Raw genomic sequence first — 22,394 nt, forward strand, 5'->3', positions numbered from 1 at the left:
TGTTTTACAATTTACCTTCTCTTCTTTCAGTGGCCTGGGAGGAGTAGTTTGCAAGGCACTCTAAGAAACCTAAGCATGCCCTTCTTCAGATTTGTGACAGATAACAACATCTAACTGTGGAAGCTAAAGTCTCTTATTTGGAAATAGTGAGCTGCCATGTTGTAAATGACTTCTAAACCTGTTGTTGGTCCACAGGTCCGGGATTGGCATTCATTGCTTACCCCCGTGCTGTCTCCATGATGCCATTCTCTCCACTGTGGGCCTGTTTTTTCTTCATCATGGTCATTCTTCTGGGACTGGACAGCCAGGTATGCAATCATCCACCATTGTCACATTGCCGGGGGTGTGCCCTACCTGAAATGACAGATGGCAGCAGGAATTGGCCATAATTCAAGCCCTAGGTGGCCCTGCAAACACCAACCCGGTCTGAGAAAAGTCATTGAAAAAATAGGAAAATTATCAGCCGAACAGTGACCGGGCCAGTTAGGGGTCCCAGCACTCACCCACCCACATCTAATAAAAATGGGCCCCTAAATCCCAGAGGGACTTTGCACAGCGGCATAGTCTGCACAAATGGTATGTCTGCTCCTCGTTACTACTCACAGTCTTTGTTTAATGGAACTGAGTCTGCTTTCGGTTTTCTCTCCCCGCTCAGTTTGTATGTGTAGAGAGCCTGGTGACCTCTCTGGTGGACATGTATCCTAGAACATTCCGTAAGAAGCATAGACGGGAGCTACTGATACTGGTGGTCTGCATTTTTTCCTTCCTCATTGGACTAGTCATGCTAACTGAGGTATGAGACGGGGTATGTGTAATTGGGGTTGTTGTGGTGAGTTGAGGATTGGGCTGTGGGGTAGAAAGCTGAGTTAATTAATTAATGAATTATTATTATTATATTAACAAAATTGTGAATTGTATTTATCATTTTGTTTTGGAAATTTCAAGTTACAAAAAACATGTACCTTTATGAAAAACTGTTGCCTAGCCTCAAAACCTTTCATCAGATCTGGGTATTTTGGGTGAACCTTAAACCGAACCATGTACAACTTAATATGCACAGCGGCTCCTTATGTCATAATTGCCTACACTGTCTTTTGTCAAAAATACTGTAATTAGACTCTTTTGCATCCCCCTGTATAAGAGCGTTCAAATTAATACCCAAGCACATCAACATCATTTTATTTTCACCTTTGCTTTTGTAGGGTGGCATGTATGTCTTCCAGCTCTTTGACTATTATGCGGCCAGTGGGATATGTCTGCTGTTTGTAGCTATCTTTGAGACTCTGTGCATTGCCTGGGTGTACGGTGCGTATCTATCTATCTATCTATCTATCTATCTATCTATCTATCTATCTATCTATCTATCTATCTCTCTATCCAGTTTGTAATATTTGAAAAAATGATTGGGCAATAATTTCCTTTGCTTCCTGCCTGACCAGTGCTCAGACATAGAATGCTCCTTTTATTTCCTCTTGACACTTTCTGAACTGGATGTGAAAATGGTGTTCGGTGTCTTAACCCAGTTGCATATCCCTATGTCTCTCTGCCTTTATGATAACAACATATGAGATATGATATGAAAGAGTATATGATAAAAAGATAGATGTACATTTCGAAAAAATATCTATGTTTCTATCTATCCCTCTACAGTATCTGTTCCTCTTTGATCTTTCTATCCATCAAGTCAAAGCATCAGCATTTTTTTTGTCAATGTTTCAACTTCGAAATGCTAATGCTTTAACTTATCTTCCCTGCAAAGCAATGCCTGTATACCTACTTTTGGGGCATTTATCTTACGAACCCTGGGACTATCTACCTACCTATCTTGGATCTATTCTGTGTATGTGTGTATGTATGTACAGTATCTATCTATCTATCTATCTATCTATCTATCTATCTATCTATCTATCTATCTATCCCATGTCTGCCTGTCAGTCCATGTGTCAGTCCAGCCTCTTAATAACATATCTATGTCTATACAGGTGCGGATAACTTTTATGATAATGTGGAACACATGATTGGATACCGGCCTCTGCCCCTCATTAAGTACTGCTGGCTGTTTGTCACCCCTGCTGTTTGCCTGGTAAGAGGGAGGTAGTTATGGGGGTGGGTGCCATGGTTAGGTGTGGTAGTAGCAGTGAACAAGGTTTGGGAAATGGCCGGCTCACATGTTCTCTGTTCCTTACCTTATCCCAGGCCACGTTTATCTTCTCCCTGGTGAAGTACACTCCGCTACAGTATAACAAGCGCTACACATACCCATGGTGGGGGGACGCTGTCGGCTGGTGTCTGGCAGTTGCCTCCATGATTTGCACCCCACTGTGGGTTTGCTATAAAGTCTCGACCATCAAAGGGCCATTGGCACAGGTAAGAGGGCTACATTGTCTACTATTTATATACATCACAGTATCTAAATTTCGCTGATGTAGGGGCTTACATACATACAGAGTTATGGTGCATTCAAACAGATGAGATTTCCCTTCACAATAGGATTTAATGATCATTTTTGCATGACTTCATAAAGTATAAAACAACAGGCCCGCTGAATACAAAGAAGAATAAATGGGAGCTGAAATGTTAATAAGCAGAAAATAATTTATTTCACTCTGAGGTCTCTCCAGACTCTATAGTCAAGGTCGATCTTAGACAAGATGGGGCCCTGTGCAAATATAAAGTGGGGCTCCCGTATAATGTACAGAAGATGAGGGCCTCGGATAATAGCCCAGTTTGCACCCCCGCTTCCCCAAGCACTACAATGCATGCACTACAATGCTGTCTCCTCATTTTATATATAAGTTCAAGGATATCTGGCTGGAGTCTTTCATATCGCATAACACATCACTATCTGCCATGATAGAGCAAGTGAAAAGTGACAGGCAGTAATAATTCTTCATAGTAAGAAATTACATAAGTATATACATTTTGTGGCAAACCTGCAAAAAATCTGGGTATAGCACACACTTACACACTCTGTCCACCACCCACAATGCAATGCTTTAATAGGCAGGCTTGCCTAGGACAGACCTGAATTCTGCCACATGCAATCACAGTACCCTTAAAGTGTAACTCCACTTTTGTTGAGAAAAGTGATCTATGTACATTGCCATGATTTTAACAAACTTTGTTGCAGATTTGTACCTTTTCTATGCTGAATAAAAATCTGTCTGTTCCAGCATGTCCTTTTCAGACTGATTCCTGAATGGTATGGTCTAGTTTACTAATCATCTGTGCACATCTCAGTGTTCTAATGAGGAAAGATGGAGTGTGTCTGCATCTCTTAGCAGCAGAAAATTCACTTAACCAATCACAAGAGCAGAAAATTTCAATTTAGGGGGCATTTTGTACACCGACAGTGTACAGCAGGCCTCAAAATTGGTGAGTGAAAATTGCGTGGGGGCGAGTGGAATGTAATCGAGGGGGTGCGCCGCCGACAGGACCAGGGATGGGACACTTGCTCACTTCCGTTCTCTCTTATCCTCCTCGGCCGCTGCAGCTACAGAGCGGCCTGAGGAGGAGAAGTAAATACTCCGCTAAATGTTTCTGTAATGCAGAAAATTAGGGTCTTCCATTGTGCTCTTTGGTTCCTTCTTCCAACTATGTCACTACTGGGCACAAGCTGGGGTCATGCCCAAATTGGGTGAAACATTAGAGAGGGGCGGTCCTAGGTGGAGTTGCAATGTGTGATGTCAGGGTTCAATAAAGTTTAATGTTATCTGATGTCATCAGTGTGTGACTGCCTACTCAGTTCAAGGAGCAAGGTTGACATCTGGAGTTCCACAGAAGGGGAATTTTCACACAGGCTTGGAGTGGTGACATCTTGTGTCACAGTAGAGAGATATGTATTATTATTATTACTACAATGGCATTCGGTGAATTGGGCAGTGAAAGAGGTGAGTATTTTCTATCTTCTTTGCTTCTTTAGTTTAATCCCCCCTATTTACTTCAGTACATTTTCCTGAAATAATAAATGTTTCCCAAATGTCATGATTTTTCTCCATTATTTCAGCAATGTGAAAACTCTTAATTTGGCCTGTCTGCATTTTGTTCTTCATGGCCATTGAGAAGCAGTTAATGGGTATACACAACAGGTAAATACACTGCCTGGCCCAAAAAAATGTGCACACATATTTTGTTTGACCACTTTTAGCTTTGATTACGGCACGCATTTGCTGTCGCATCGTATCCATAAGCTTACGCAATGTCACAACATTTATTTTCATCCAGAGTTCATTAATTTTTTACCAAGATCTTGTAGTGATGATGAGAGAGTCTGCCCTCTGCGTAAAGTCTTCTCCAGCACATCCCAAAGATTCTCAATGGGGTTAAGGTACGGACTCTCTGGTGGGCAATCCGTGTGACAATGATGTCTCATGTTCCCTGAACCACTCTTTCACAATGTGAGCCCGATGGATCCTACATTGGCATCTTGGAATATGCCCAATGTGCCATCAGGGAAGAAAAATTCTATTGATGGAAAAACCTAGTCAGTATATTTAGATAGGCAGCTGACCTCATTTTATGGGAACATAACATTTCTGAACCTAGACCTGACCAACTGAAGGCTCTTGCTAAGCTAAATCAACTTTGTTTTGGCCAGGCAGTGTATTGCGTTGAGCAGTTGTGTCCTACCAACGACAAAATCAAAAGCAAGCTGGTTGAGTCGCCAATGGGCAACCTTTTGCTTTTATACATTTTATCTAAACGTGACCGGTGTATCAACTTTTCTTCCTTCAGAGATTCCGTCAGCTCACGTGCCCAGACCCCGACCTGCCCCAGAAGCAACTGAGGGACCAGCAGACGCAAGCAACAGCCATATCTCCACTAGAAGAGTCCCTGTGCTAGGACAAGGCTGCATGTGTGTGTGTGATCTGCACATGCCGTGTGTGGGCCAGATGTGTTTTTTTTCCGGGCACGGTGACAATGATATACATGCTCACGGTGAGGGTCACGTCTACATGCATACACGGATGATGTCAACGGTCGTGCAAACACACACACCTGCACAAATGCTGGGACGGACTGCCTACACAGCTGTGCTTTGTCCTGCATACCCTTCACAACCTGAGGACATTTGCGCAGTAGGAAACGGACTTGTGAAACGCACAGTTTTTTTTTAGAACTTTATGCATTCCATTAATTAAAGCAACGATTTGTAGTTTGTGACATGACAAAACATTCCCTTCCCCATCGTGTGGAGATGTCTTTGTTTAAGTCACACGACCTATGGCTGCTTTCTGTAGTATTGTATTAAAAGGTGCCATGGATTTTAATTCACAGTGGGGACTAAACATATGTGTTTTTTTTGTCCTGGGATATTTCAACCAAAACAATGGTTTTATATATATATGGGCGGAGCACAAGGGACCCCATAATCTCATATTGCCCCGAAAAAGAAACAAAAAGTTCTGGCTGAAGCTGGGCCCCTAAGTACCATGAGGTTGTCTGCTTTCCTCAACAGTGTCTTTTTTAGGTTGATTTTAATGTTTTGGGATGCTGGGGCGCTGTCAGGCAATGAACCATGGAAATAATACAACCTCATAGTCAAGGTGGACACCATTCACTCCAAGATGAAGCCCAAGCAGCAGGTACACTGCACATGAGGCATAGCCACAATCAGAAGAAGCATCTCTGCAAATATAGATGAATTTCTTTTCCACTGGCCTGTTGTAAATGTAAAATAAGTATCCTCACCTCTCTTGTATCACAATCTCCTATTGGAATCCCTACCCTCTGCTGGGCGATATTCAGCACTGTGGTGTGGTTCACACTGTATCTGCACACCTGGCCTCATTCAGCTAAGATATATAGTAAAGAGAGGACTAAGGGGGAGGTTTAGTCCCCATTCACACTGGATAATTTTGCTCAACAAGAAGAATGTTTTCAATGGTGCCTGTTCACATTTGAGCATTGTGTTGCTTGTAGCCTGTCACTGGAAAAAGTGCATGAGCTTCTTATCAAGACAGAATTACACAGTTTTGGCTTCATAGACCTGTATGGGAACGCCTAAAAGATGCCTGAAAAACATGCATAACAAGTTAACAACCATCTGCTTGCTCCTCATAGCAGCATGTCTTTCTGTGGCTAAAACAAAAACGCTCAAGCCTAATAAAATTATTGACAAAAAAAAACCCCACAAGCTGAAATGTGAAAAAATAATGTTCCTAAATGCGCTTACGGTCAGGTGTGAATGGGCCTTAAATGCATGCATAGTCATTAAGTAAACATTAAAAACCACATGCTGTCTGGCTGGTGTAAGCTGTCTACATTAACCCTTAAAGAACAACTTCAGGAATTTATAAAAGTTACACTTACAGTGGGGCAATACCCACACTACAAGGATTAAGTGGTCGCTATGTCTAGGGGGCTCAAATAAAGCAGATATACTCACCTAATCCTTGGTCTCTTTAGCTGCTAGACTGCTCCCTGGGTTCCAGAGGTCCATGGACCACTGACATCTTCACGTTTAATGCAGGTTCATTGACGTGCATTAGATGTGAGGACGCCGAGGAACATTTCACAGCTGTAGCGGAGGGAGAGAGCGGAGAGCGCTGACCAACAAAGGACCGAGGATCAAGTGGGTATACCTGCCTTATTTGACCCCTCTAGACAAAACAAGCACTTGACCCTTACAATACAGAGGTACCCAAAACAGCAACGGTAAGTCTTTTGAATTCACGGAGTTCTTCTTTGACCATCTCAATCAGACTCAATCAATGCGCAGTAAACTAGGTTCAGAGTAGTAAGCAGGGGGGTCTCATTAAAGGAATAGACATTGTTTGCTTCCCAAAGTGAAGGATCACTTAGCTTAGAAAATAAAGTGCCTTCATGGCAGCCCTGAGGATCAACTTTCATGTCAGCATGGACTTCCAGCAACCGAGGGCCAACCAGCTGATCATGAGAAATAATACTTGGGGCAGTCCAGAATAAGTCCCATAATCCAGCACTGTTACAGCGCAGTCACTTTCATTGGCTCATTGCAGACGACTTGTGGAAGGCTGGGCGATGGAATTCTAAAACGGCAGCAGGACTGACAGGATGTCGATTTGTGTGCCTGCACTTTTGGCTGTGGAAGGTCATTTGCTGGGGAAACAGCTTTAACCAGCCTCTGAAATTGAAGAGTATGTTAGTCACATTAAAAAGGTAATTGTAATGTCTTGGGTCATTTTTATTTTCATTTTATTAAGTGTACACATTTTGTATATCTTTTTTCCCCACTATGTACAGTATGCAATTTTTGTTCTACACCAAAACATTTAATACATTATGAAGGATTCTCAGGATCTAAAGAGGCAGCTCAGCAGGAAAGGTCTACTTTCAGGTAGGCTTTCTTTTATTGAAATCTTGGTCAGAGATGTTTGGGGAGGGAGAGTGAAGGGAAAGTATAGAATGCAGCTTGAGCTACTGAGTTCTATGAATGGCAAACTTTGTACTAAAAAGCATTGGAGGTCTTCTATCACCAGTGTAATGATGTTCATTAGAAGCTGACAGAGGAGGACGGTGGTGTCATAGTCGTACAAAGAATGAAGGATTGCAGGCTATGAATTGTGTTGTTACCCTCTGTGTACAATACAGATTTGTAGTAACACATCCCGGTTGATTTGTTACTTTTTAGATATTTTGTCAGATAAAACAGTTACTGTTTATGTTTTCTGCTGTGCCGGGATCTATTATTCCAGGGTTGCCGATTTTGTGTTCCGTAATCAGAAGCTATTATAGGAAGTAAGTATGCTCCTGTCAATACACTGGATGGTCACACTCTACTCATAAGTCATGTGATGGTGTAGAGTCAGTCAAATGAAAATTAGTGTTATGTTTCTGAAAAGAACCAAGAAAACTCACATTTTAGGAATAGTTCAATCACTTACCTCTCTAAAGGATCCATCTGTCCGGAGTACAGTATAAATCGCCCACACAGGGATGCAGATCATGGAGAAAATAGCCATGAGCCAGCCAATGGCATAGCCCCACGGTGGGTACACATATATGTTATTGTATTTCAAGGGCATGTATTTGATCACAGAGAAGAGAAATGACCCCTAAAGAGTGAGAGAGAACCAATCAGAAAAGGGCAATGCATACCTCAGGGGTGGGATTAAATCTCATTTCTGTCTGAACTGTTTACTTTCTCGAGGGTTGGCAGTTAGTACTTTTAATGACCTTGTGGGCATATTTACCAATCATTCGTGCAGCCTCAATTCAAACAAAGATATAATAAAAGCAAAATTAGAGATGTTTTACACATATTATAGTCAGTTTATTAGGGACACCCATCTAGTGTCTCATAGGACCCCTTTTTGCCTTCATTAAAAATCTGATTTGTTTGCAACATGGATACAAGACGCTGACTCTGATTCCATAACATCATAACTTTATGGAGATCTGCTGACAATACATGCATACTGCTACCCTCCCCTTCCACCCAAAAAATCAAAGGATTCAATGTGAACCTTGGCTTTGCCCTTGAAGGTGTAAGGGTCCCACAGTCAGCTTATACTTCCCTTCCTCTTGCTCCCCGGCAGGAAACACTGTACAGGTGAAACTCGAATAATTAGAATATCGTGCAAAAGTAATTGCAGTAATTGCTGCAAAAGGGGCCCAAACCAAGTACTGAGTACATATGCATGCTTGTACTTTTCAGAGGTCCGATATTGATGTACAATCCTTGTTTTATTGATTGCATGTAATAATCTACTTTTTTGAGGTTGTGGATTTGGGGTTCTTGGGGTTTTCATGAGCTGTAAGCCATAATCATCACAATTATGACAAATCACGGCTTGAACTATCTTGCTTTGCATGTAATGAGTCTCTCTCATATATTAGTTTCACCTTTTAAGTTGCATTAGTGAAATAAATGAACTTTGCACAATATTCTAATTATTCGAGTTTCACCTGTATAAGCTCCAAGTACTTGCCCAGCATGGACATGCAGCAGACCAGAATCCGGTAAGAGTTCTCCCCTGCACTGCTAACCTTGGTGAGATGTTAAAACATGAAGTAGAACTAAGACTTGGACATAAATATAAACTATTTATACATTTTCATATAAAAATCTAAGGTACATTTTTACTAAGAAGTATTTTTGGGGGACAAAAGGCCATGTTGTGTATTTTCTTGACTTTCCTTTCCTAAGTAAGGTCCATTTTAAAGGAAATCACATACCAGGCACATGGCCGGGGTCACTGCTACCCAGAAGATCTTCATCAGGGGCCAGGGGCGATAGCCAATCATGTCCTGGATATTATCAAAGAAGCGGTCTGCTCCTACTCCATCACATCAGGGTTAATGAGAGAAAGATAAAAAGGGGGAAGTGATATTGATTCTGTTGTAACAACATGACATTAGGCTCAATTCACATATGTGTTATTTGTAACTTCTTTCAGTATTTTCTAGGGATGCACCCGCGAAATCGCAAAAAACTACCACACCCAGAATTGAACGTAGGCGACGCTTTAAAAGCTTTTACCGTTCATCAGTTTAGTGTGATCAGTGATTGAAGGCCCTAGAATTATTGCTCTCACTGCGACGTTCGTGGCAATATGTAACGTGTTCGGCGTAATGGGCGCAATCGTCGTTTTCGCACGTATGCGCACCTGGCGCATGTTTGCACGCATGTATGGGTGGGGACTTTTTTTGTTGTTGCAACTTTTATTTTTTTTCCTATTTTTTTCCACTTAACTTTATTGTTATCACATAGGAGGATAAGAAACCCCCCTATGTGATAGCAAAGAGATGTGACAGGTCCTCTTTATGGAGACATCAGGGGTCTCCAAGATCCCTAATGTCACCTCACCCCCAAAGAAGCTGATGAAGCGTCTGAAGCTGGAGACTGACACAAGAATGCGGAAGTGAGTGGGCGGGGCTAACATGCCATCTTTTGACGGCCTGTTACATCAATGGGAGCTGCCGGCTGGCGGTTTTTATACAACGCCCGCCAGGAGGCGGGTAAATGGACATGTGACATTTTTTCAAAAACAATACAGACTAATAATTTTAGGGCAGTTTCTTTATTATTATGAAGAACTGTAACATTTTTTTGGGAAAAAAATAAATATATATATTTACCCTTCTTACCCTTTCTTATTATATAAGAAAGTAAAGTAAATGAAATACGTTTTCTAAAAATATAGTGAATCTCTCCAGCGTTCTGTCAAGCTCAACAACATCACTGTGTTCCGCTCAGCTCCTGGCAACCAGTGACATAAGTGAGCTGGGCGAGATCCTGGCCAGATTGTCCCAGGTTACTAAGAGCTAAGGCGGTCATGTGCCCCCCACGTGACCGCCTCAGGCTGCCTCATTATAGGGACGACTCTGGATAAACAGACACTATGTACAGTACCCCACTGCAGCTTTTGTTTCCAGTTATGCAATTAGAACAATGACAGATAATTGCTGATTGGCTGCTGTGGGTTATGCCTGTTGGTCTAATATCAACCCAAAGACCGTAATGATACTCACCATATATCCAACCAATGCAGATACACTCAAATGTCCCCACAAAGAGGAGGCAGATTCCACTGGTTGAGTAATAATCAAATAATTGGAAAATATACATTCCTCCCTGTGGATCATACAAGAGCAGATTAACGCAAACCATACATTAATAAATAACACTCTAACCACCTGAACTGAACATTTTCCTTTGTAAAGTAATTGAAATGTATATCAATAAAAAGAGCTTGGCGCCAACCACTTTATGCTGGTTATTGCAGATAGCAAAGAAGCTAATGCTTTCTTCACATGCACATCAACAACAACAAAACGGCATAGGAACTAATAGTTAGCTTGATATTGGCTATTTCAATTTGCAATTGCCAATAGGAAGCTGGCTATTGCACCTGCCCTCTGCTGCTGCCAGTCAGCAGAGGTGGACCGGATGGAGAACTTCAGGTCCACCTCTGCTGATTGACAGCAGCAGTGGGCGGGTGCAATAGCTAGTCTGCTATTGGCTATTGCACATTGAAATAGCCAATAGCAAGCTAGCTATTAGTTCCTATGCCTTTTTTTTTTCTTTGGCGGACGGCGGCCCCGATGTTAGAAAAGAAAAAAAACAGACAGCACAGAAAGGTTTACTCTGCTAGATCGAGCAGAGTAAACCTTTCTGGGAGAAAATATTTCTTTCCCGGGGTGTCCGGGAGCCGTTATCTAATAGCGGGAGACTCCCGGAACATCTGGGAGAGTTGAGATGTCTGATTCATGTTTATGTAAAAGACAGCAGACAGTGATACCACTGGGCCAACCAGCCTCCTCTGGTTATATAGGCTTTTTTTAAATCTGCACTTTTTGAGGTCCAAAGGGAGGGCCTGGGGAAACAGTTGTTTTGCATTTGGTTATCCCTCATAGCTTCTGTCCTTTTTAAAACAACTGCTGAATGTTGAATGCTACCGCAAACTGTGCTTTCAGTTTTGCAAAAATAGTATTTGATTTGTGCACTCTGAAAGACATACTGTATTCCCTTTCCTTACAGAATAGTGACAGCAGAGGTCTTCCATTGGGCTGGGAAATTTCTGCACCTGCAATCCCAAGTGTGCTAACCCTCCTGGATTTTTGCTGGTTATACCAGAATGAGCTGCATGCTTTGCAAAGGTTCCTATCACAGAGTTTGGCGGAATCATTGGCCCACCAGGGATGACAGCCAACTAACAGGCAGCACACATGCTAAACCAGTGTAAATTTTCAGATAGATTGTGAGAGCAATCACACAAAGGTAAGACACACAGACACACAGACAGACAAGGCATGAACAGTCAGACATACCAACATGTTTATCAATCAAAAGCTGAATGTCCAGCAGTCTTCTTAAGCACTTCCCGGACTAGGACAGGTGTGTGCTGCAGCGACCTGAATTGCAGTGCTGAGCAACAACTAGCAGATGGTGAAGGTTTAAGACTAATCACTACAGTTGGGCAGTCTATGCCTACACTTTGTGAAGTCTCAGTTACCATTATTAACCCCCCGTTACCCTACATCTTTAATAACTTACCTGAGTCACAATAAACAGACCAAACAAGAAGCAGATGATGGACACCGCCAGAACCAGCAACTCTCTCCGGTAGCCCTTGCGCAGAACAGTCGGGTACATATCGCTAATCGTCAAGCACAGCGCCTCAACATAAATGAACTGCAAAAAACAAGGAAAACTACCTCTTAACTTCAAATAAAGCAAATTTAATTAAAAAAACTTCTATCCTGCTCTAGAAAAATAATGTACATTTTATTGGTTGCCATTGGCAAAACACATACTCTACTTTCGTCCATTTTTAATAGCCGTGGTCAGATTTGGAAACAACAGTCTTGTGATCATAGAAGCTCTAGAGAGTTTATACTGATGATAGAGGTTTTCATACCTGGCTGTCCAGACCAAGCAGGATGATCATGATGAAGAAGAGGCAGGCCCAGAGCTGTGAGACGGGCATCATAGTCACTGCCTTGGGGTACGCGATAAAAGCCAATCCCGGTCCTGAAGGCAGGAACACAAAATAGGGTATTTATTTATTAAGTTCAACAATATAATACATTTTAGTCCAATGGCATGATTCCTTATTTCACCACTAAAACCAGTCTGCTTTACTCCAGTTTATCCAAAACTGTCTTTGCAATATGCGAAAGTGAAAAAATATAAATTGGTGAAGCAAAAAAAAGTTATTTCACCTCCAAGTGGGCCTGTCATCAGACATATGTTTTCACTTTAGGTGCACCATGCTAAGAAATGTGTAAGTGTAACGCACCTAGGTATTTATTACCTCTTGCGAGATCACAATAATCCTCCTGATAATGCCTTCATTTGCTTTTTTCTTCAGAAGGACTGCATCCTCTTTGCTAATGCATCACCCAGAGTCACCACCTGCAATTTGGGCTGTGCTGACACAATCATATAAATCCTGGTGCCTGTGCAGTTCTTTCTGCGTTCACAAATTCTGGCACAGAACAGCTCCTGCTGCAGCCTCTCACCTTGTGAATGGATACAAAGTTACAATGTTTTAGTCTGATCACTGGGGGAGAGGAGACTGAGGAAATGCTTCCTCCTCCAGAGTGATGACATCATCTGAGCCTAGGCAAAGTCACTGATTGGAGATCAAGGACAGTTTTTTTAATGATAAAAGGTGGAGCTTTTGCAAAAAAATGATACTGTTGCTATAAATGTCAGGAATTTAAAAAAAAGTCCATGAACCCATTGCACTCCTGGCCGCTTGGTCCAAAGTCCTCTGGTGGGTGCTGCGGTAGTCGACGGATGGCGCCATCACATTCACTAAGTATAGATAAGACCAGTGGCGGACCTAGGGAACAAAGGGCCCCGGTGCAAGATTATTTTTGACCCCCCCCCCACCCGCAACCCATATCCCCTGTAGCAACCACACAAAAAAAACATTGGAAAAGTGGCATTGCTGTATAAAGTACTGCTGAGATTTGTAGTCCTCTATAGAGGGTGCCATAATGCGGCATTTCACATAAGTGCAACGCTTTGGGGTCATGCATGGTCCCTTCTTCAGGCAAGACATGTATGTATGACATGTCTTGCCTGAAGGAGATGCTGCGTGACCCCGAAATGTTGAACTTGTGATATGCCGCATTCACATGAATAAAAAGACGCTTTATTCATTCACATCTGGAGTCCTGGTGTCTCATCTATACTATGTCAGGAATTCATTCATACAGACTTGTAAATTACTCAAAGGTCCACTTGTAAAGTGTAGTAGAAATGTGTATTACCTAGGTTCCATTTTGTTTTATAACTTCCATTTTGTATCTTATAATGAGTTCATTTTATATTTCATATGAGGAGAGACTCATGCCCCCTCCTCCTTCTCTACCTACATTTTAACTGTCTAAAATAAATTGCTTTTATCAAGGCTGACAGCTTGCATGACTGGAACAAACTGTATGGCCCCCAGGTCCAGTGTATGTTATTCCTGATATAGATCTGGCCACTGGCCTTGAGAATGAGTGTCTGATGATTTCTGAAAGGTCCTGTGTTTTCCTGAAAAGGAGTGTCTGATCCAATGTTTGTGAAGTGAAAGTTAAAGTTGTTATCCTGTGTTGTGTTATCATGTGAACAAACACCACCTAGTGATCACTCCTAGTACTGCAATGTATTGTTCATGGCTTAGAGTACACTATACTGTTATGGTATGGTATATTTATGAGGTATAGCATTAGTTAGACCTATTTTTTAATAGTAATTCTCAAGCAAACAGAAACTACATTTATCCGTAATCTACCAATCCCCGTGGATTCTGGATAACGGGGAGTTTACTGTATAAAGGGAGACTCGTTATTTCTCTATATTCTACTGGTATACTTGTCTAACTGATGAATAACAGGTTCATTTCCAAGACAACGTGGTGAGCCAGGAGTGGATGAGAGAATTTCTCATCAGCTGAACACTAAATGGGCCTTGCCAGAGACACAGGATGAAAACTGCATGCAGGAAAGCAAATCCTTATTTTTGCTTACTATACATCCTGCCTCTCTGCTGGATTGCCTATGGTTTAAACTGAGGGTAATTACAAGCACCACTATCAAACCTCTTATTAGCAGATGTGTTTTTATGTTGCATGCTGCTATGACGTTTCTCTGACACTGATTTCTTTTCTGTGACACTGTGTGCTGAATAAATTGGGGGTTGACGCAGGTGAGGATGAATTAGCAAATACAAATATAGCTGGCCAGTTTATCATAGAGCCTAGGACTCTTATAGAGAGGAAAGAGAGAGTAGGAAAAGTATTGCAATAGGGAATTATGTTACTAATCTCTCCAAAAAGGATCATGGATCCTGTAAAGGTCAGGGAGCTCCTGGCATTGGTGCTCAGACGGCCGTCGAGTATATAGAGAATCGTCATGGCCCCACATACACAGCACCCCTAAAAACTTGGATACAATGGACACATCACTAAAGAGATGGCCTTGGACCCAAAGGAATACTAAATCCTGAATTTTGTGTTACGTTCCTCCGGGACTATGGACCTGCCTTAAACAGTAATGGTATATGGGAACAAGCTAAGACATGGCAGAGAGAAAGTGAGAACCTGAGAAGGCAAGGTATTAAAGAGATCTTTAATGCTAAGAAAGCACGCATATATTATGTTTTTCCCAAAGCAGAAACAGCCCCTCCACCCCATATACTCTCCTGGAGGCTGCTACAGCTCAACTCCTGAGACCAGCACCCGTACTGATAGCCCCTTCTGAAGCTGCTGCAGTCCCTAGGACACAGGAAGATGACAAATAATCTTTTGATGCAGACAGAGAGATTCTGGGAGTTTCAGGTCAGTCAGCATGAAAGGGGAGATGTTGTTAAAGTTTGCTGCAGATCATCAGAAAGACTCAAAGGACAATCTGGAAACAAGGTGTAGGATACGAGGAATTCAGTGCGTTGCTGGAAATGAAACCTGAATTGGTCAGTCAACTAACCAAACAAGGGCCTTATGGTAAGTGTATCCTAGAGCAGTGTTTCTCAACCTGTGTAACCTCAAGACCCACATTTGTCCTTGGTCATTAAGTTGCGACCCAAGTTGCACGGCACTAGGGTACCGCACGTTCTGGTGTGGATGTACGAACTGCGGGTGGGAGGTGCTTTTGGGGTTCCATTAAAATGAATGGCAACAGCCTGGATCCTCACCCTGGGGTCCAGTGTGGGTTGCTGTGCTGTGACGGAGCTCCATCAATATGCATTGCTTGTACAACACCCTTGTGCGCCCTGTAGAGGTGCCGGGAACCAGAATGTGATGTCACTCCATTCCAGGCACCTCTACAGGACATGTGAGGAAGCTATAAGCAACGCATGTATGGATGGAGCTCCCTCGCAGCCATACCCCTAGCCCACCCCAACTCAAGCTGAAACTCAGCCCTGGGCAGCATATTTTAAATGGCTGCTTGTGGCGAGAACTGACAGTGCTGCGCTAGGAGGAGGCTGAGGAACCTCTCGCCTAGAAAAGTGGAAGGCATCTGGGGACCCACTGAACATGGGGTCGCGACCCACTTTTGGGTCACGACCCACCAGTTGAGAACCAAGGTCCTAGAGGAACTACAAGGGATGTGTGAAGTCCATGGGCTGCTGAATTCCCTCAATGCTGAGCGAGCCATGACTTGGCTCTGGCAGGAAGCTGAAGGGAGGATGGAAAGGGTAAAGTGTCAGGTTATGAAAGATAGAGAGAGGGGGAATAAGGAAAGGCAGCAAAAGGAGGAGAAGCGTGCCACGACTATAAGGCAAGAACTGGAGCATTCAGCCTCAGGGGTCTTTCCTGTAAGGACTGTTATCAGCTGGCACCAGCCGTTTAGTCCCTCAGAATTAAGGAACATTCTTGAGGGATTGCCTGACTATAGCAAAGACAGTACTGTTATAAATTAATGTTATACAAGCAAGTTCTGATGCTGGTGCTATTGACATGAATGCCATACTGATGAAAGCAGTAGGGTCGCCAATGGATGACTACATTAAGAAAACGTATAGAGATGACAGGAGACCTAAACTTACAGGGAGGAGAGGAGTTCTGTCGCCACTGTCAGAGAAACTGCCTGGTGTGTATGGTGGAGCAAAGCAGGCAGAGTTTATGACAGCTACTCAGAAGAAAAAGGTAAGGTAGTGTTAGCTGGAAGAGACAGAGGCACTAGTTTGATCAGAGGTAGGGGACGATGTAAGGGTCATGCAAAATGGGCCAGGACCAGAGTTATGTTGTTACAATTGTAACCAGAAAGGCCATTTTGCCCGGGGCTGCCCCCACCTCAAGAGAAAACGCTGGACTGGTAATGAAAATCTGCTGGATGTAGCTTCCCCAGTCCCTGTCAAAGTTGCTTCATCAGCAGGGACTAGCTCCTAGTTAGACAAGGAAATCGGCAAGCCAATGTCAAGGGAAAATGTGTCAGAGGCAGTATTCTCTCTCTTTATAGATGATCTGCCTTTCCCAGGGTGGAAAGAAATACAATTTGAATGTTTGTTACACACTGGTGCAGCCCGTACCATCCTTAAGGTGGCTGACTTTCCCACTTTCTTGCTTTCTGACAAAACAATTCCCACCGTGGGATTAACAGGTGACACAGTGTCTCTCAGAGAGTCAAAACCACTTAAAGTGACATTAAACCCTCCGTTTTTTTAACATAAAACAATACTGTAATGTGCGCCTTACTGTAATCAATGGTTGTTTCCCTTCTCTTTGCTGCTCTTCCTTTTAAATGTGTATCTGTTCTCATGCTGGGCAGAACTTCTGTTTTGCAGCACACTGCCTTGTCTCTGAAATGGATACATGGTGTCTGTGTGTAGGTTTGCAACCTGAGCCAGCACTGCAGGAAGAGGCACTCAGCTGCAAAGGGAAGTTCTCCCCCAGCATGAGAAGACATGATGATTTAAAAAGAAAAGCAGCAAAGAGAAGGGAAACAACCATGGATTACAGTAAGGCACACATTACAGTATTGGTTTATGTTCAAAAATCTGAGGGTTTAATGTCACTATAAGCTAAGACTAGGACAAGACACTGAAATGGTATTAAATGTTCTGGTCTCTCCAAGATGTCCTCAATGAAATTTTGACTTCCACAGACTATACTTCCACCAGCGTAAGATTCTAATCGAAGCTGTCTGAAGAAACTCTGTGTAACACACAAGGAATTTACTTTCTGTCACAAGTGCAAATGGCACAACAATTGAATAATGATTTGGGAACTGTTCCCGACAAGATTTGGGCTTGGTACAGTTTAAAATAAAAGCGAATGCAGTGCTATCACACATCAGACAATACACTTTGAGTATTCCTCAGATGTAGGGCATAGCTGAAAAACTCAATAAGCTGGAAAACCAGTGGCGTGATGAGGAATGTACCTCATCTGTAAATACACCCTTGTTCCCCATTGCAAAGAAGGCAGACAAGGGTCAGATTGTACTGAAAAAGAGAAATTATACCCAGAGACCAAACCCTATTAGTATTAACCCATTTGGTATGAATTAAGGTAAGAACTAATTATGACATTCAACGATCCTTTACTGTATGAATTATACTAGAAAAAAGAAGGTGATACTGATCATAAGGAGACCAGATCAAGTACAGATATAAAGGGTCTGAGTGTCTGTTTAAAGTATAAAAATATTATCTTTATTAACAGTAGTTTTAAACACGTCAGCTTGTAACATACAGAAGGGTACATGACCTCTGGGCAGTCAATAAAATCAACGCTTCAGACACCCCAATTGTCCCAAATCCACACACCTTGCGGTCTACAATTCCACCATCCAGTATGATTTTCTCAGTAATTGACCTCGCCAATGCTTTCTTTGGCATGCCGATTAGTGAAGAAAGCCAAAAATTATTTTCCTACATTTCTGGGCAAAGAATATGCCTGGATAAGGCTCCTTCAGGGTTGTGTGCCAAGCCCCTCTGAATATAGCCAGGCAATGAAAACCATGCTGGATCAGTGGACTCTAGGGTCTGCAAATACTGTTTTACTTCAATAAGGATGATTTGTTGATATGTTCTGATACTTATGACCAGTGTAAAGCAGATACTGTTAGTCTTTTGTGCCATCTAGTGAAACATAACTGTACAGCAAGTAAAGAAAAATTACAGTTTAGCAAAACGAAAGTAACTTTTCTTGGTCACTGCATTTCACATGGCACATGCCATCTAACCTCAGTCAGAGTGCAGACCTTAAAGATTTTGCAGAATCCCAGAAATGTTAAATTGGGAGGATTTAGTGGGATGTTGCAGGGACTAGATTCCTAATGCCTCCATCCTAGGGTTGCCACCTTTTCTTCAAGTGAAACCCGAACACTCTAGCTCCGCGCACGGCAGTTTTTTTTTTAGAATATAGAGGAGAGAGTGAGGAGAGACAACCAGGGGAGGGAGTAAGGAGACCGTCTATAGATGACTACAAATCCACGCATTACATTATACAGCAATATAAAATAATATGAAGCTACATACTCTGTATTGTTCTGGGTTGGCGCCCTGATGTCTCTAGGTGGCTATGCGACTCTCAGGTGGGCTGTGTGACACTCAGGTGGGCTGTGCGACTCTCAGGTGGGCTGTACGACTCTCAGGTGAGCTGTCTGGGCTATGATGTCTCACCAGGGGTCTGCAGGCGAGTAGCACGGTGTCAGAGAGCCGAAGGAGGAGGAGGAGAAGGCAATCACAGATACGGCTGCCGAGGTCCTCGGCAAGCTCGATCTCGGGTAGCTATATCTGCTTTAAACCTGGATCTTCCTCTGAGCTCCGAGCTTGCCGAGGACCTTGGCAGCCGCATCTGTCAGAAATTTTAAAAGACTTAATTAAAGTGCCACAGTTTGACTTAAATAATAGATTAAAAAACATTTCAAACAAAAAAGCTGCAAACAAGCAGCAGTTCCCCCGCAGAGTACACAGCACCCTTTAAACTAGCATGTGCCAAAACACAGACACTATAGTTGATCTGACAGTCAGAAGGGATGAGAGTCCACATCTGATAGGCTATAGTGGCTGCAAATGACTCAGAGGAAAAGATTCCCTCCACAGCAGCAAATGCAACCACACACTCACTATAGGTTGCATTGTTGTCACTAATCTAGCTGAGTGTCCATTCAGCCTTCTTTTTCACACAAGGCAGAGTTTCAATTACATTGAACAAGAACTTCCTCTCCTTGGGATCTTTAAAACCCAGTATGTGTCAATCAGAAGGCTATACATCTCCGGATGAATGTTCTCTATTGCAATTTGAAAGCCATAGAAACAGCACGCTTCTGTGACTTGTACTTCCTGACTGAAACGTTCAACCAAGTTCTTGTTTACATTCTCTACGTCCTGGAAGATCTTGTGGGCCGTCTTGCTGGCCAGGACCTGCGTGTTGCTCAAAGAAGGCGGCATGTTCTCCTTGTTCACCAGGCTCAGGCTCTTCTTCTCATTTACAGCTCCGAGAGGTTTGCGAGAAGCCAGCATAGTGGCAGGAGTAGATGAGAATGGGAATGAGGCGGTGAGTAGATGAGGCGGTGGACAAATGCGGGAGCTGGCGACTGTGTACTGAGCAGGGGGAAGATCATATGTGAGAGTGTCTTGTGTCCGGGTGCCCGCTGGCTGGACACCCAGAGACACAAGACTCCAAAAAAGGACTGTTCAGGTAAAAGCCGGACAGGTGGCAACCTTACTCCATCCTCCTAGTTCCATTATTTCAGGCTGTGTCACGACAAACATTTAGCCTTGCAGAGGCAGAAAAAGAACTTCTGAGGCAACTAATACAATCTCTGCAGGAAGCCCCAGCATTGGGACTACCTAACTATACTGTCCCATTTAATTTGTTTTGTCATGAGGCCGAGGGACATGCAGTAGAGATCCTGACCTAGACACATGAAGGGAAACAGCGGCCAGGCAAATACATATCTGCTGCTCTTGACCCTGTCATCAAGGGATCCCCCTTCTGTGTGCAATGCTACTGGAACAGGTGGCTGACATAGTATTAGATTATCCCCTCACAGTGCAAGGACCTCATGTTGTGAAAGAAATAATGGAACAGGCACAAACTAGGCCTTTGTCATTTTTCAGATTGAACAAATTTGAAGTTGCATTACTATCCCCTCCTAATTTAACAAAAAAAAAAGATGCACAGTTTTAAATCCTGCTACATTGTTACCACAGGAGCAGGAAAAGGGGGAGATACAAGCGACATGAATGAAAGTACAGCACCTTTTTCTCATGGTTGTGCTAAACTTATGAAAGCTGAATCTGCCACAATAACACCTGTAATAGAAAATCTTGATGCATCTGATGTTATCCTCTATTTGTAGATGGGTCAAGGTATTATACCGAGGATGGTAAGCCCCATACGACATTGCTGTCACTACGAGAGACAAAGTGGTTGTACGAAAATCTCTCCCTCCCCATTTATCAGTACAGGAGGCAGAACTGCTTGCTATGATAGCAGCATATGAATATTTGTCAGAAAAAAAGAGTCAAAATCTATGCATTTGGTATAGCTTATTATTTTGGTCCTATCTGGAATGTGAGAAATGTCCTTGCTACTTCAGGGTAACCGGCAAGCCGTGCAAAGCTAATAGATAGAGTTGCCCACTGAGGTAGCCATTTTAAAAGTCAAGGCCCTCATGAGAGAAAAGACATTAGAAGGCCAAGGAAACAATTGTGTTGACCTAGCCGCTAGCCTAGCTTTACTGCCTATTTTGGTAGCGAGCTAGAAGCTCAATCTGCCCAGTGGTATGAGGTCTCCTTAGTCCATTTGCAATCCCAGGCAGCAGAGGAGGAGAAGACGAGTGGCGTAACAAGGTAACAAATGCTACTGCAAATTCTGCTCTAATGTTTGTGTATGCACATAAATATTACCATGGTCCTGATGACCAATCATTTACAGCACTGTTTTATGGCACCAGGACACAGGTGGTTTTCTAGAAACCTTGTTCCTCCAGCCATGCCGGTACTGGGGGATTGCTCCATGTATGACTTACCCGACTCTGCCACCTCCAAGATGGGTACACCTTGCTCCTGTGCCATGAACCCCAAGACAGAGAAGATGGCGAATCCCCCAACGAAGCTGGTCAGAGTGTCCAAGAAACACAAACAGATGCAGTCTCTGCAGAGGGAAGAGTGGGTGGAGAAATCAATAGACAATATTAGTGATGTACGTTTTATATTTGTGTTAGGTACATTCTGTCTCACAGTTCCTATTCTTTCTTGTGGCCTTGCAGAGCTGGTTTCCTTGGTTCAGTTTCCACCCAGACTGTAAAGGAGCAAAGGCAGCAGACCAATAAAGTAATCTCTTTGCTCTCTTCTCTTGTCAGCATGTTACTTGTCAGCACATGTTAGAACAGAACACTTGATACTAAAGTACTGACCCTCCCTCTTCCAAAGTGGTATTGTACAGACGATTGCAGGGGAGATTGAAATCAAGCCAATACTCAGGCATTTATACTAGCTACATTTAAAATATTTTTTATTTTTACATAAGCACATAACTAATTTTTTTTTTTTTTTTATAATATCTACCTGGTGTTCAGGAGCAGTGACAAATTAGGACCTGGCTGCTGCTAATAGCTTCTTACAGAGTGTGATTGCACACATTCTCTTTGTAGGTTTGTACCTGTAACAATTGTAGTAGTAGGGATTGTAACTTCCGATGCTGGTAGTAAAGCCCATTGTGATGGCAAAGGAGTAAAAGACTTGTGTGCCAGCATCCATCCACACCTGGAGACAAACAAAATGTTATCTTCAAAGTAACAGCCACAAGAAATTAACACACTGATTATACACAACTTCAAAAGCTAATGAAAGCTTCAGGAAAAACACAAAATTCAGTACACTTTTTATAATTATTTAAAAAGGAAATTCTACATTTTCTTTAAAAACAAATATTTTAATTGCCCTTTAAAATAAAGACAGCTCTTGCTGCACAATGTACAGCTCTTGCCGCCGACGTCATGTGACCAGAATTAATACT

The 22,394-nt window shown here is 42.7% G+C and overlaps 2 protein-coding genes across 2 annotated transcripts in view; one reads left to right on the forward strand and one right to left on the reverse strand.

Moving 5' to 3' along the window:
* Positions 1-5,276, forward strand: part of LOC108804618 (sodium- and chloride-dependent GABA transporter 2-like) — a 32,514-nt gene extending 27,238 nt beyond the window's left edge. The window contains exons 10-15 of the mRNA XM_018576443.1: positions 196-308; positions 656-793; positions 1,203-1,305; positions 1,983-2,083; positions 2,197-2,367; positions 4,735-5,276. Coding sequence (XP_018431945.1) covers positions 196-308; positions 656-793; positions 1,203-1,305; positions 1,983-2,083; positions 2,197-2,367; positions 4,735-4,842 — 734 coding nt within the window. The 3' untranslated portion in view covers positions 4,843-5,276. The remainder of the gene's footprint in view (positions 1-195; positions 309-655; positions 794-1,202; positions 1,306-1,982; positions 2,084-2,196; positions 2,368-4,734) is intronic.
* Positions 5,277-6,404: 1,128 nt separating this feature from the next.
* The window catches only part of LOC108804599 (sodium- and chloride-dependent betaine transporter-like), a 33,360-nt gene continuing 17,370 nt past the window's right edge, over positions 6,405-22,394 (reverse strand). The window contains exons 8-16 of the mRNA XM_018576422.1: positions 22,038-22,141; positions 21,406-21,530; positions 12,345-12,457; positions 11,981-12,118; positions 10,456-10,558; positions 9,160-9,260; positions 7,866-8,036; positions 7,033-7,105; positions 6,405-6,520 (exon numbers count right to left, since the gene is read on the reverse strand). Of these exons, the coding sequence (XP_018431924.1) occupies positions 6,405-6,520; positions 7,033-7,105; positions 7,866-8,036; positions 9,160-9,260; positions 10,456-10,558; positions 11,981-12,118; positions 12,345-12,457; positions 21,406-21,530; positions 22,038-22,141 (1,044 nt within the window). The remainder of the gene's footprint in view (positions 6,521-7,032; positions 7,106-7,865; positions 8,037-9,159; positions 9,261-10,455; positions 10,559-11,980; positions 12,119-12,344; positions 12,458-21,405; positions 21,531-22,037; positions 22,142-22,394) is intronic.

Source organism: Nanorana parkeri, unplaced genomic scaffold (genome assembly GCF_000935625.1).
Source record: "Nanorana parkeri isolate BGI_ZX_2015 unplaced genomic scaffold, ASM93562v1 scaffold67, whole genome shotgun sequence".
In the NCBI taxonomy this organism is placed as follows: Eukaryota; Metazoa; Chordata; class Amphibia; order Anura; family Dicroglossidae; genus Nanorana; species Nanorana parkeri.